General features: G+C 43.6%; 1 protein-coding gene across 2 annotated transcripts in view; it reads left to right on the top strand.

Annotated features, from left to right (window-relative positions):
* The first annotated feature begins 2234 nt into the window (after window positions 1-2234).
* Window positions 2235-13602, top strand: part of HEXB (hexosaminidase subunit beta) — a 29899-nt gene continuing 18531 nt past the window's right edge. Inside the window, exons 1-4 of one of the 2 annotated variants that reach the window (XM_055253918.2) lie at window positions 2235-2648; window positions 6231-6376; window positions 10503-10568; window positions 13512-13558. In XM_055253918.2, coding sequence (XP_055109893.2) covers window positions 2368-2648; window positions 6231-6376; window positions 10503-10568; window positions 13512-13558 — 540 coding nt within the window. In that variant the 5' untranslated portion in view covers window positions 2235-2367. The remainder of the gene's footprint in view (window positions 2649-6230; window positions 6377-10502; window positions 10569-13511; window positions 13559-13602) is intronic. The other variant, XM_063623159.1, reaches the window with a different exon arrangement.

Below are 13602 nucleotides of genomic sequence, written 5' to 3'. Positions count from 1 at the left end.
TGGCTGACACTCGTATAACAAAAGAGCAGATTAACACAAGGAAAGCATAACAGATTTATTTAATCAGTTTTACATGACATGGGAGCCTTCAGAATGAAGGCTCAAAGACCCAGGAAAAGCTGCCTATTTTGATGTTTAGGTTTGATGCAGAGCAGACAGCCAGGCAGAAATGCGATTGGGCAAAAAGGATATGACCAACCTAATGGTAATAGAGAGGATAAACCTGGCAAGACGTGTCTGTTCAAATTCTTCTTGGCCTCTCTGTGGTATTCCTTCCTCCAGGATACGGTGCAGGGCCACTCTGGAACAAAAGTCTTGAGAGCCACTATCAGACATGGCTGGCTCCTACAGAAAGGCACGGCAAGATTAGAGTAATATTTCTAGATTTTATGACTGGCTTTGGGGGCAAAGGGCCTCTAGTTTCTTTTTTCTTTTCACTTTTTCTTTCTGAGACAGAGTCTTGTTCTGTGGCCCAGGCTGGAATGCAGTGGTGCGATCTCGGCTCACTGCAACCTCTGCCTCCCAGGTTCAAGTGATTCTTGTGCCTCAGCCACCCAAGTAGCTGGGATTACGGGCGTGTGCCACCACATCCAGCTAATTTTTGTATTTTTAGTAGAGATGAGGTTTCACCATGTTGGCCAGGCTGGTCTCGAACTCCTGGCCTTAAGTGATCCACCTGCCTTGGCCTCCCAAAGTGCTGGGATTACAGGCGTGAGCCACCGTGCCCAACAGTGGCTCTAGTTTCTCTGACCCATTTTGAAAAAGAGGAATTCTAGTTTCTATGGCTTGCTTTGGGGAAGAAAGGGGAGCAGGAGAAAGAAAGGCAGGAGAAGGTAAGAAAGATCTTCTGACCCTCTTTTCTTCAGTTCCAAGTATTCAACATGCCAAAGTGCCACACTTTGGGGTCTCATTTTCGGAGGCCCAATAATCATTACATTTCTTTTCTTTTTTTTTTATTTTTTTGAGATGGAGTCCTGTTCTTGTTGCCCAGACTGGAGTGCAGTGGTGTGATTTCGGCTCACTGAAACTTCCACCTTCCGGTTTCAAGCGATTCTCCTGCCTCAGACTCCTGAGTAGCTGGGATTACAGGCGCCCGCCACCACGCCCGACTGATTTTTGTATTTTTAATAGAAATGGGGTTTCACTTTGGTGGCCAGGCTGGTCTCGAACTCCTGAACTTGTGATCCGCCCTCCTTCGCCTCCCAAAATGCTGGGATTTCAGGCGTGAGCCGCCACACCCGGCCTAATCATTACATTTCTTTGAAGTCTTTCCTTAAAGCTCTTCCACTCTCATTTTCAGAATACTTATATAGCAGATCTGTGGTTTTGGTCTGTCTAGCGTTTTTTCCTTCTGGTAAGAGAACACCTCTTCTCCCTTTGGCATCTCCAGTCCGTGTTGGTCATGTGACTTCACTGGCTCTTCCTTAGGGATGGGTTATGAAATATAACTTGTCAGTTGGGATCCTTTATATGGGGACCGACACAGATGAGCCAAGACGTTCTCTCTCAGGATTTCTTGGGCATGCTCTGCCCCAGGGAGTTTTGATGGGAAGGCTTTATTGACCACAGCTGAAGTGCCGTTACAGAAAAGCCTAGACTTAGGAGCAAATAAACTCAGCTCTCATCTCGGTTATCTGGTGGTTGGGCTGAGAGGAGAAAGGTGCTCCCCAAGCTTGGCTTCTCCAGCTTCACCGAAGCCAGGGACCCAAAGGAGAGCGCCCGCGTTGCCAGCGTGAGCGGCGACCCGAGCCCCGAGCCTGTGCACTGGGCCCTTTTCTTTTTCTTTTCTTTTTTTTTTTTTGAGACGGAGTCTTGCTCTGTCACCCAGGCTGGATGGAGTGCAGTGGCGCGATCTCGACTCACTGCAACCTCCGCCTCCCGGGTTCAAGAGATTCTCCTGCCTCAGCCTCCTGAGTAGCTGGGACTACAGGCACCCGCCATCATGCTGGGCTAATTTTTGTGTTTTTGTAGAGTCGGGGTTTCACCATGTTGGCCAGGCTGATCTTGAATTCCTGACCTCAGGTGATCCGCCCGCCTCGGCCTCCCAAAGTGCTGGGGCTACAGGCGTGAGCCACCACGTACGGCCAGCACCGAGAATTTTTCCTACTTTAGCCATCCCGTGTTTGAGGTTGCTGTCTGGGCTCTGCTCCTACCCGAGGGCACCCCTGAGCTAATTCTCGAGGTGGCCTGGGCAGGGCGGGCTAGGCGAGGGCGCGCCTGGGCCTGGAGGCGGAGTCGGGGGCGGGGCGCGCAGTCATCTGACTCGGTGACTCACCCGCGGCCGCGCTTCCTCCGATCCTGGCCGGGCGGGAAGTCGGGTCCCGAGGCTCCGGCTCGGCAGACCGGGCGGAAAGCAGCCGAGCGGCCATGGAGCTGTGCGGGCTGGGGCTGCCCCGGCCGCCCATGCTGCTGGCGCTGCTGTTGGCGACACTGCTGGCGGCGATATTTGCGCTGCTGACTCAGGTGGCGGAGGCGGCTCGGGCCCCGGGCGTTTCGGCCAAGCCGGGGCCGGCGCTGTGGCCCCTGCCGCTCTCGGTGAAGATGACCCCGAACCTGCTGCATCTCGCGCCGGAGAACTTCTACATCAGCCACAGCCCCAACTCCACGGCGGGCCCCTCCTGCACCCTGCTGGAGGAAGCGTTTCGGCGGTGAGCGCTCCCGGCCCGGCCGGGAGGTGTCCTGGGGGAGGGGAGAGGCGGACCACCCCGGGGCGCTGTGCAGACCCTCACCACCCCACTGCGCAGACGAGGAAACCGCCCCGGAGCGGGCAGGCGATCTGCCCAGCGCCAAATGGACTGAACCCACGCCCTTGCCCCTACCCTCCTCCTGCTTCTTAAGGGACACCTTGGGTGCTCAGGAGCCCTGGTTTGAGAGCCGGATACTAAGTGGAAGAGGGAGGTTGCTCTGAGGCCTTGTTGGGCAAATGACATGGATGGAGGGGACACCGGACAGCTCTGGAGCTGGGGAGGAAAGTGACAGCTCCTTATTTGAAGGACGTTCAAAGGGATAAGTTACCCGAAGGGCTTAGACAAGCTCTCTTGAGGGACAAGGAATTCCCCTAAGCTGACTGTCATTTATAGGCCAGTTTCGCCCCCTTACCTCTCCTCACATCTCCTGGTAACAACTCAAATGGCAGAAGTCCTCAGTTCCGAGCACTGCCTAAAACTCCCCTCTCTCCTAAAATCTCTTCCATATAAAATGTGACATATTTGCCTCTAACTACATTTCTGCGGTCAGTGGTTAGGCAGTATCAAACTTTGTTTCTCAACACCAATCATGTGCCTGCTCTCCTTGCTTCCTCTTTTACAGACCCCTAGGTAGCGCCTCTGTCTCTCTCACCCTTTGGCTGCAGACAGGGTGAGTTTTGTCATGGGAGTCAGCCAATTATACCATAGACAAGGCAGGTTCCCCTGAGGAGATGTTTGAAGAAGCCACACACTGTCCCCTCAGTATGAGACCTGTGTAGGTGGGACTGTCCTGAAGGCATATCGTGCCCTGCAGAACTGTAATTTGGTGCTGACCGTACTGCCTCCCGGCATTCCCCAAGCCTATTGCTGTACCCAGTGGATACTATAGAGCTTAAGTGTGCTTGCAGGACACTGAACAGGTGGGGAGGGAATGCAAAACTAACTGAGTAATGTGTTCTGACCCCAGATAGGACAGGTGCCTAGGCTCAAGCTGCTGAGGCCCAGGATGCTGATGGCAGAAATGGTTCATTCTCTACAATCAGAAGGCTCACGGTTTCCTTCTGTTTTGTACAACTAAATGGGTATTATCGGTCTCTATTTTAGACACACACACTAATGAGCCTTTGGTATCCAATCTGCTAAGGCCGGAGTGGGGTTAAGTTGTAGAACCAAAGTGTTTGGTTGCATTGGGATATTCAGAAAGATTACATGGAAAGTACATGCAGGTTGTCTCAGAAGATCATGACTAGGGTTGGAAATCTTTTAAAAACAAACACCCTTATTATATTTGCCTTGGAGTTCAGCTTGTAGAATTGGATTTTCCTTCTGTGTCATACTGCTAGGTAAAACAAGGACTTGGTAATACGCTGAACTGACTGTGACAAGAAAGCATGGGTGATGTAAGTTAACAACAGGTAGATAACCAGGACTTAAATCAGCTGAGATGGTTTGAAGGCAAGGCTTGGTATTTCAGGGCAGGTGCGGGTGATTAGTTGAATAGTGCCTAATTCATGGCCGCTGAGTGAAGCAGCCATTAATTATGCCTGGCATTATCAGGAAGCAGGTCATAAAATGTGTTGGCCCTTATGGCTAAGACTTGAAGGCATGCATGTGAGCATTCTAGGAACTCAGGAGGGGCAGCAGCTATCTCAGAGTAAAAGCACAGTGGAGTTGGAAAGATTTGGAAATATGGGAGTGTTCAGAAAGTGCGACATGGCCTAGGCCCCGGATTGTTCAGAATCACATAGCCCCTGTCTCTGCAGAACCCAGGTTGTATCACAAACCCTGCTTTGAAACAGAATGCTTTTTGCAGGCAGAAAGTTTGGCTGTTAGATGCATAGCTGCTTCTTTAGCTTCTAGAACAGCATTCATCACATGCTCATTTTTAAAAATAAACAAATAGCTTCACTCTTTCATTTCCTGGAAGGCTAAATTAACCCACATACCTTTGACATACTGCCTCACAGCCCTTTGAGTTTTCTGTTAGAATTTTACTACCTAGGGTCAAGGTTCTAAGCCAGCTTCCAACTCTGATCTCAAAGCTGCCAGCAGCTTTAATTTCTTTTTTTAAAAAATTTTAATTATGGAAAAAGTACACATAACATAAAATTTACCATCTTAACCTTTTGTAAGTATGTATTTCGGTGGTCTTAATTTCCTTTTTAATCTGTCAAGGTTTTCCTATGAGGAGGGCCCTCAACACCTACATCCATTGCATTCGCTCATTGGTTAACTTCCATACACTTCATACACTTCCAAACATGTCAGAATTTTCTGACCTCTTCTGCGAAAAAGCATAAGACATCCTTACACATAAGTAGCATATATAACCTTCTGGCTTACCAAAATCTGTAAAATATTATTTAAACAATTGCCCTGAAGCCTACTGATATTTTTTATTTAGTGCCTTTACATTTTTATTTAATATTCTGATTTTTGGATACCAAAAACAATTGCTCTGAAGCCTATCTGATATTTTTTATTTAATGCCTTTACATTTTTATTTAATATTCTGTGATTTCTGGATACCAATAAAAGGAACTTTTTTTTTTTTTTTTTTTTTTTGAGATGGAGTCTCGTTCTGTCACCCAGGCTGGAGTGCAGTGGTGCGATCTTGGCTCACTGCTGCAACCTTCGCCTCCCGGGTTCAAGCGATTCTCCTGCCTCAGCCTCCCGAGTAGCTGGGATTACAGGCACCCGCCACCATACCCAGCTGATTGTTTGTATTTTTAGTAGAGACTGTGTATTTTTCGTTTCACTATGTTGGCCGGGCTGGTCTTGAACTCCTGACCTCATGATCCTCCCGCCTCGGCCTCCCAAAGTGCTGGGATTACAGGTATGAGCCACTGCGCCTGGCCAACGAAAAGTAAATTTTAAAGGCTCTGGTGAGAATTCTGGACCTTCTTTTGGGGCTTTATATATAAGCTAGGATACTTTTGTAGGAAGGTAACAGGAACCCTGACTCGATCTGGTTCAAACAATAAGAAAACTTATGTCACACATGAGGATGTCGAAAAGTAGGGATGAATTTAGGGCAAGTAGACTGAGTGGCTCAACAGTGTTACCAGGGATCCATATTCTTTCCATCTCTGCTCTGTCCACTTTAGTGTAGTGGCAACTAGTCCAGCTCTCACTTACAGAGAAAGTTTTCTTGTGATTTGCTCAGAAGAACTCCCCCTAACCCCCACATCCTATCACTGGTCAGAATTGGTTTTTCATTCCCAAGAGTGATGGATTACCATGATGGTTTCATTATTGGTTCTTAACAGGGGCTTCATATGTCACTTCAGAGTGTGGGGAAGCGTTTAAAATTCCCATGCCTGAATCCCATTCTTATAGATTCTGAGTCTGAAGGCATGGACATTGGGATTTTCAAAAAACTTCCCAAGTGATTCTAATGTACAGCCTGGGGTGAGAATCTCTAGTTGGACTTACAATGGGCAGCATGGATTTGAGGAGTTAACTACAGTGTTACTAGCACATCTGTTTTAAAAATTTGGCTAAAATCCTTTTAAAATGTGTTTACATTTATTTCTCAAACAGATATCATGGCTATATTTTTGGTTTCTACAAGTGGCATCATGAACCTGCTGAATTCCAGGCTAGAACCCAGCTTCAGCAACTTTTTGTCTCAATCACCCTTCAGTCAGAGTGTGATGCTTTCCCCAGCATATCTTCAGATGAGTCTTGTAAGTACCTATGCAGTGTGAGTGTATTAAATCCCAGGTGCTCGCTGACGGACTTAAGTGCCAAAAACTGGCTCCATGCTAGGAACCACTGTGAGTTCTCAACCAGTGAGTTTATGATTCTTATTTTAAAAATAACCTTTAAAGTCTGATTATAAAAGTAGTATATAGTCTTCATGGAAAATTTGTGAATACAGTAAGTGCAGAAGAAATAAACCACTCATAATCCCAGCAGACAGAATTAATCACTGTCATTTTAGGTGTATTTTTTTGCAGAGTAAAACATGTAAACATTTTACATAGACATAAATACAAACATGATAAGCATTGACATGAAAATGGCAGTAATTCTGTACATGTGCTTCTTGTATTTTTGTTGTACTTTTATATCATGCTTTTTTACAAAATACATTATAAATTAAACATGAATTTCACTAGTTTTCTGTGATATCATTTTCAATGGCCGAATAATGTTCTGTCACTATGGATGAGCTGACTTGACTAATCTCTTTTGGACATCTAGGTAATTTCTTAACTTTTGTCTTTGAAAATATCTGTATCCATGATCTCTATTTATAATCTAATTTTACACAAAGATAATGCAGAGCTGGGGGAGAGGGTGGGTACAGCAGTTTCATTTGATTGACAATATAATCAACATTTAGCTGTATGATTTTGTCCTCATTGTTGCCTAAAACGTTATTCTCTAGGGCTTTTCCCAAATTGTTTTAGAACAAATAAGTGGACGTGCCTTTTCTATAGGGTATACTGCCTGAGAATAATGTGGAATTGCACCAAGGAATCAAAGAAGGGCAGTATAAGGACATGTGTAATATAAGATTTGTGCAAGAAAGAGCAGACAGGGGAACTGAGTGTAAAGACAGAAGCCGGATGCTGTAGCTCACACCTGTAATCCCAGCACTTTGGGAGGCCGAGGTGGGTGGATCACTTGAGGCCAGGAGTTCAAGACCAGCCTGGCCAATATGGTGAAACTGCATCTCTACTAAAAAATACAAAAAGTTAGCCAAGCATGTTGTTGTGTATGTTGTGTACCTGTAATCCCAGCTACTCAGGAGGCTGAGGCAGGAGAATCACTTGAACCCAGGAGGCAGAGGTTGCAGTGAGCTGGGATCATGCTGCTGCACTCCAACCTGGGGGAGAGTGAGACCGTCTCAAAAAAAAAAAAAAAAAAAAAAGGATGCCACAAATTTAGAGAAAAGAGCAACTCCATTACCCCCAGACTGCCTCACAGTTAAGTACATGTCTTCATCCTGCTGGTTTAGATGAGATTTCTCAATAATACATCTCTTTGAAAGAAAGCTTTCTTTCTCTTCAATTCTGTAGCTGTTCTTAGAAGAGAAATAGGAAAATTCACCAACATCAGGTATCATTTCAATTGATACTCAGTACTCAGACACCATGTGAAGCAGGTTTTGCAACCTGAATTGAGATGGAAATGGTCATTATGTTGCCAAGGAATCTTTGCTGTCCATTGGCAATACAGATAACAGATTGTAAATTCCACAAAATGAAATGTATCGAGACTAGAGAGTCATAGCTTATCTTTCAGTCAGTTCTACAAACCTTCTTTATTCTGAAAGGGAAGTTTCTTGAGACAAGGTGATTGTGAAATTTTCAGCTGAAGAAGAAACTAGTTTTTAGTCTTTAAACTAGTTGATGATGATGATAAAAGTAACACATATGACTGGAAATAACAAGATATCAAATGTCCAGAGTGGGAGGACATGTTGGAGGAGGTGACACATGTTAAAGCACCACTATTTATTAAAAATAAAAATATGCATGCCCTGAAAAGTGGACTAGTTTTTACTGCAGATAAATGGACACATAAATCAAGGATGTTTGATGCAGTTTGCCTGTAATGTGAAGAATTGTCAATAAAACTCAATGTCCATCAATAGAGGAATGGCTAAATACATCTTGTCAATCTATACTAAACAGTATGATCACAGCAGTTAAGAATAAAGAAGCAGTATGACTGAGAACACACATGGAGAACTGACAAGATAAACTGCTGAGTTGAACAAAGGAAGCTGTATAATTATGTGTAGAGGTGGACCCTGTTTATATATCAACACACATGCAGGAACACACGCATAAAGCAATACTATATTTTCTCCTTCCATGTACATCTATGTCAAGCCTAAGAAAATGCCCAATAAGTATTTCCTCTGAGGAAGGTAGAGGGAGTTGGGTGAGTATCTCAAAGGAGATTTTAGCCTTATCTATAGTGTATTGCTTTTAAACAGAATATATAGATATGTCATTGGTATATTCACCCTCCAAAACAAATGTATTTACGGTGCAAAAAGATACAGAATGGGCTAACTGAAATGTCAATGATATAATTCCTTTCACACTTCAGGGAAGTGATCATTGTTAACACTAATAACTTGGTTGTGAAGTAAAAATGGAGATTCTGTAGCTATGTGTCCATATATTTAGAAAACCAAATTTCTAATTGTTGTATGTATTTTCCACTGAGTTGAATTACAGTCCTTTTTAATATCAGCCAGTTGTCAGCTATTAGAAAATAATTGGTATCAAGTATATTATATATACTTGATATATTAATGTTTTTTAGGTGACTCTGTGCTATTTCTGGAAGATCTCAAAACTAGAATGTGGCAAAAAAAAATGTTTTTAAACAGCGACCAATGGAGCAGTGAGCTCTAGGTAGCTGATTAAGAATTTGATACAGGCTGGGTACCGTAGCTGACACCTGTAATCCCAACACTTTGAGAGGCTGAGGCCTGTAGATGGCTTGAGCCCAGGAGTTCAAGACCAGCCTGGGCAACATGGCAAAACCCTGTCTCTACCAAAAAAAAAAAAAGGAAAAATTAGCCAGGCGTGGTGGCACATGCCTACAGTCCCAGCTACTTGGGAGGTCGAGGCTGCAATGAACCGTGATCGTGCCACTCCACTCCAGCCTGGGCAGCACAGTGAGACTCTGTCTCAACAACAACACAAGAATTTGCTATAGATGTAGAGGAAACATAATTAGACTATGCTCATAAATAGCAATATAGTTCTTAGCCTGGCATTGGCTAACTCTTCTAATGGAGTGTGGTTATCTAATGGAAAAGGCTATCTTGTCAGAAGACTATCACCTGAGATGCTCACACTACTGACAGAGCAGTTTTGCCTACCTGCAGCTAACTATTCTGTGAGCATCTGAATGGTGGTGGTGGTAGAAGGTGATAAACCAGCCCAGAGGACACAGTATTAAATCATTAACCTCCAGCCTGTCAGTGTCTTTGCTGTGGCAAAGTCCAAAGCTGTTATACCCTTTAGCTTTCAATCTCTTTACCATCTGTGGGTTTACTATGTGGTTGATTCCACTCCAGACCTCTCTAAAAGACTAAGTGACTATTGGGCCAACCTTAGAGTGTGCTTCAAAGATTGAGATTAGCCTCTCACCAGAAGCAGCTAACTGGAGTCCCATTCTGGATGATGTGAACTTTTAATTGAGTGGGACAAAGCTGAATTATTTTTATTGAGTGGGACAAAGCTGAACTAAGCTAAAGGGATTTGGAGAGTAAGTCTTAAGGCAGATTTGGATGATACTGAGGGAAGGTGGGTACAGGGCAAGTAGAAAATTCTGAAGGCAAAAGAGTGTAGATACTCTCTGGCCTTAAGGGGAATAGATTTGACTGACACCTAGGGCGTTAGCAAGGATTAGTAGGAACTGAGGAATGTTTGCAGTTTGAACTAAACTCTGAGCTTAACTAGGACCCTACTCTGTTGAGCAGAAGTTGTAGAGACTAACTCTCTTGGGAAAATGAGGAAACATGGAGATGACACCCAAATTCCCGTTCTGAGTGACTCAAGTGACTGGATGGTGGTAATGTGACTCATTGAAATGAGGAACACAGAAGACCAGCAGGTTGAAGTGTGCGGAGGAGGGAGGGAAGAGTTCTGTTGGGGCATGTGGAGTCGAAGGAATCTGCAGGACATCCAAATGGATATGTACAGGAGGCAAAGAAATAGGTCATGTGCTTGGGAGAAAATATTAGTCCAGAAATATCAATGACATGTTTAGGAAACTTATTGTGTGTCATTGAGGGATTAACAAAAGTATGTGTGTGATTTTAAATCCTCAATACAGATACTTTACTTGTGAAAGAACCAGTGGCTGTCCTTAAGGCCAACAGAGTTTGGGGAGCATTACGAGGTAAGTTTCATGCAGTTTCATTGTTACTTTCCAGTAAAGGAAAATTTTCAGTTGGTGCTTTGTGAAATCAAGCACAGCAAAACTTTGCTGCCTTGGATCCTTTACAGAATGCTTTGTTATGTAGTTCCAAAATGATTTCCATTGAACATGTACTACATAAAGCATGGGAGAGGTCAGCACAGTGGCTCACGCCTGTAATCCCAGCACTTCGAGAGGCTGAGGTGGGTGATGATTGCCTGAGCTCAGGAGTCTGAGACCAGCCTGGGCAACATGGTGCAACTCCATCTCTACAAAAAGTACACAAATTAGCCAGGCATAGTGGCGTGGACCTATAGTCCCAGCTACTGTGGAGGCTGAGGTGAGAGGATTGCTTGAGTCCAGGACGTTGAGGCTGCAGCGAGCCTAGATCACACCACTGCATTCCAGGCTGGGCAACAGAGCAAGACCCCTGTCTCAAAAAAATACAAATAATACAGCATGGGAGAAAACTCATTTACCTCCCAAAAAATGTTTGAAGGTTATTACATTCCTACAGTGCTGTAATTCAATGATGCTCTTGGGACTGTAATGTTTATAGCACTACACATGGCCCCAACCTGTCCTGATTAGGGAATTTTGTTTCAGCTATCGCTTCTGTTGACTTCAGAAGCAAGCATCTCTCTTCCCTAATTTTAAATTCCTGTGGATTTTAGAAACATAACTAAGTTTGTATAAGGAACAGTGTCAAAAGGCAAATATGCTATAGAGTTGGTTAGAGGCAGTGGGCAGGGAGTAACTTGAAAAGCTTTTCCTGAGAATTTCAGGGTCTGAACTTCAAAGTTTGACATCAGGACATTTGCTGTACAAAAGTTTCTTTTACCTTTCTTTCTAGGCAGATAAGATACTGTACTGACTTCCAAATAGCAGAGTTTTTAGAAAGGGAATTTAAGAAAGTATGAACTAACCAAATTTAGTCATTAAAATAAAGGCTTGGGGTTGGTCATAGTCACTCACACCTGTAATCCCACCACTTTGGGAGGTCGAGGCAGGCGGATCACTTGAGGTCAGGAGTTCGAGACCAGACTGGCCAACATGGTGAAACCCCATCTCTACTAAAAATACAAAAAAAAAATATTAGCCAGGCATGGTGGCACATGCCTGTAATCCCAACCACTTGGGATGAGCTGAGCTGGCACCACTGCATTCCAGCCTGGGCGACAGAGCGAGACTCCATCTCAAAAAACAAAATAAATAAAGATTTGGAATTTGACTCAGATAGAGTGTTACCTAAAATAATCATTGTTATGCTATATATTTTTATACCATAAGAAGATTATAATTTTATTCAAAATAGAATATGAAAATATCTAGATATTTACTACAAATGTAATTTTATTTATGTATAATATTAGTGATTTTAAGCTTTTATTTGTCCAATCTGCCTGTCTTGTCTGTGTCTGCTAAGGAGAAGAGATGCTTTTTTTTTTTTTTTTTTTGAGACAGAGTCTCGTTGTGTTGCCCAGGCTGGAGTGCAGTGGTGAAATCTCAGCTCACTGCAAGCTCCGCCTCCCGGGTTCATGCCATTCTCCTGCCTCAGCCTTCCGAGTAGCTGGTACTACAGGCACCTGCCACCACGCCTGGCTAATTTTTTGTATTTTTAGTAGAGACAGGGTTTCACCGTGTTAGACAGGATGGTCTCGATCTCCTGACCTCATGATCCGCCTGCCTCCGCTTCCCAAAGTGCTGGGATTACAGGTGTGAGCCACCATGCCCAGCCAAGAGACGCTTATTGATGTTTGTTCTGATCCATACCAAAACAAAGAACTGTAGCAAGGCTGGGCACGGTGGCTCATGCCTCTAATCCCAGTACTTTGGGAGGCCGAGGCAGGTGGATCACTTGAGGTCAGGAGTTGGAGACCAGCCTGGTCAACACAGTGAAACCCCATCTCTACTAAAAATACAAAAATTAGCCTGGCATGGTGGTGCACACTTGTAGTCCCAGCTACTTGGGAGGCTGAGGCAGGAGAAGTACTTGAACCCGGGAGGCGGAGGTTACAATGAGCCGAGATCACGCCAACTGCACTCCGTCCTGGGTGACAAAGCAAGACTCAGTCTCAAAAAAAAAAAGAAAAGAAAAAACCACTCTTGCGAGTATGCGGTGACTAGATTGCTAGTCCAAGAAGTCCGTATTTTCTGTTTACCATCAGACTTTCAGAGTAATGTACTCTAAACTGATCATTATTGAATGTAATATCACTTAACAGAAACTTTCAGAGTTATTCTTCCCAGCATGAACCTGTACTTGACGAGGTTGGGGAGAGAGGAAGGCGTAGCAAAGATGACTGAACTGTTCTTAGGTTAAAAATTCCCTGGCTGCATAGCTGTCAGCTAGAATGAGGAATCTGAATAAAGTCAAGGCCAGTTAGAAGAATTAGCCTGTCAACTAGTATATTAAGGAGATAATCCACTGGAGTAAAAAATGTTCAGAAGGTAGTCTTTGCAGCTATAAGTAAAATGCTGTATATTGTAAATTGGCCTTTATTTATAGTTTCATGGCTTTTCCAGCCATTTTTCCCTGTTACATTTAGGTACCTTCTAAAAGTGACTATATTTGATTATAAAAATTCTTTCTCATGATGCTATAAATTTATTAAGGAACTGGTATTTTATTAAATTACTATTCTTCTTTTGTGTATATTGAAACAAGGGTATGGGTACGATGAAGGAAAGCACTTTTATTAGATGAGTAGAGAAGTGCAATGGATTTTGTTTTTTAATTTGGCTTTGATTTTAGAAATTATGGTAGAGGGTGTAGGTATAACAATATATTTTAGAGGATAGAGGTATAACACTATATTCAATTATATTTGCCTTACCTGGTTATGAGTCTGTTTGAATGATATAACTTTTATCATCTCAATTTGTTGATTTATAAATTAATGCAATAAATTTTGCTTTCCTCAGGTTTAGAGACCTTTAGCCAGTTAGTTTATCAAGATTCTTATGGAACTGTAAGTATGATTATTATATGTTACTAAAAATTGTTAGACAAATT

The sequence above is a fragment of the Symphalangus syndactylus genome, chromosome 18, assembly GCF_028878055.3.
Source record: "Symphalangus syndactylus isolate Jambi chromosome 18, NHGRI_mSymSyn1-v2.1_pri, whole genome shotgun sequence".
In the NCBI taxonomy this organism is placed as follows: Eukaryota; Metazoa; Chordata; class Mammalia; order Primates; family Hylobatidae; genus Symphalangus; species Symphalangus syndactylus.
Note: the sequence above shows the minus strand (reverse complement) of the source record. Positions and strands in the feature narration are given on the sequence as shown.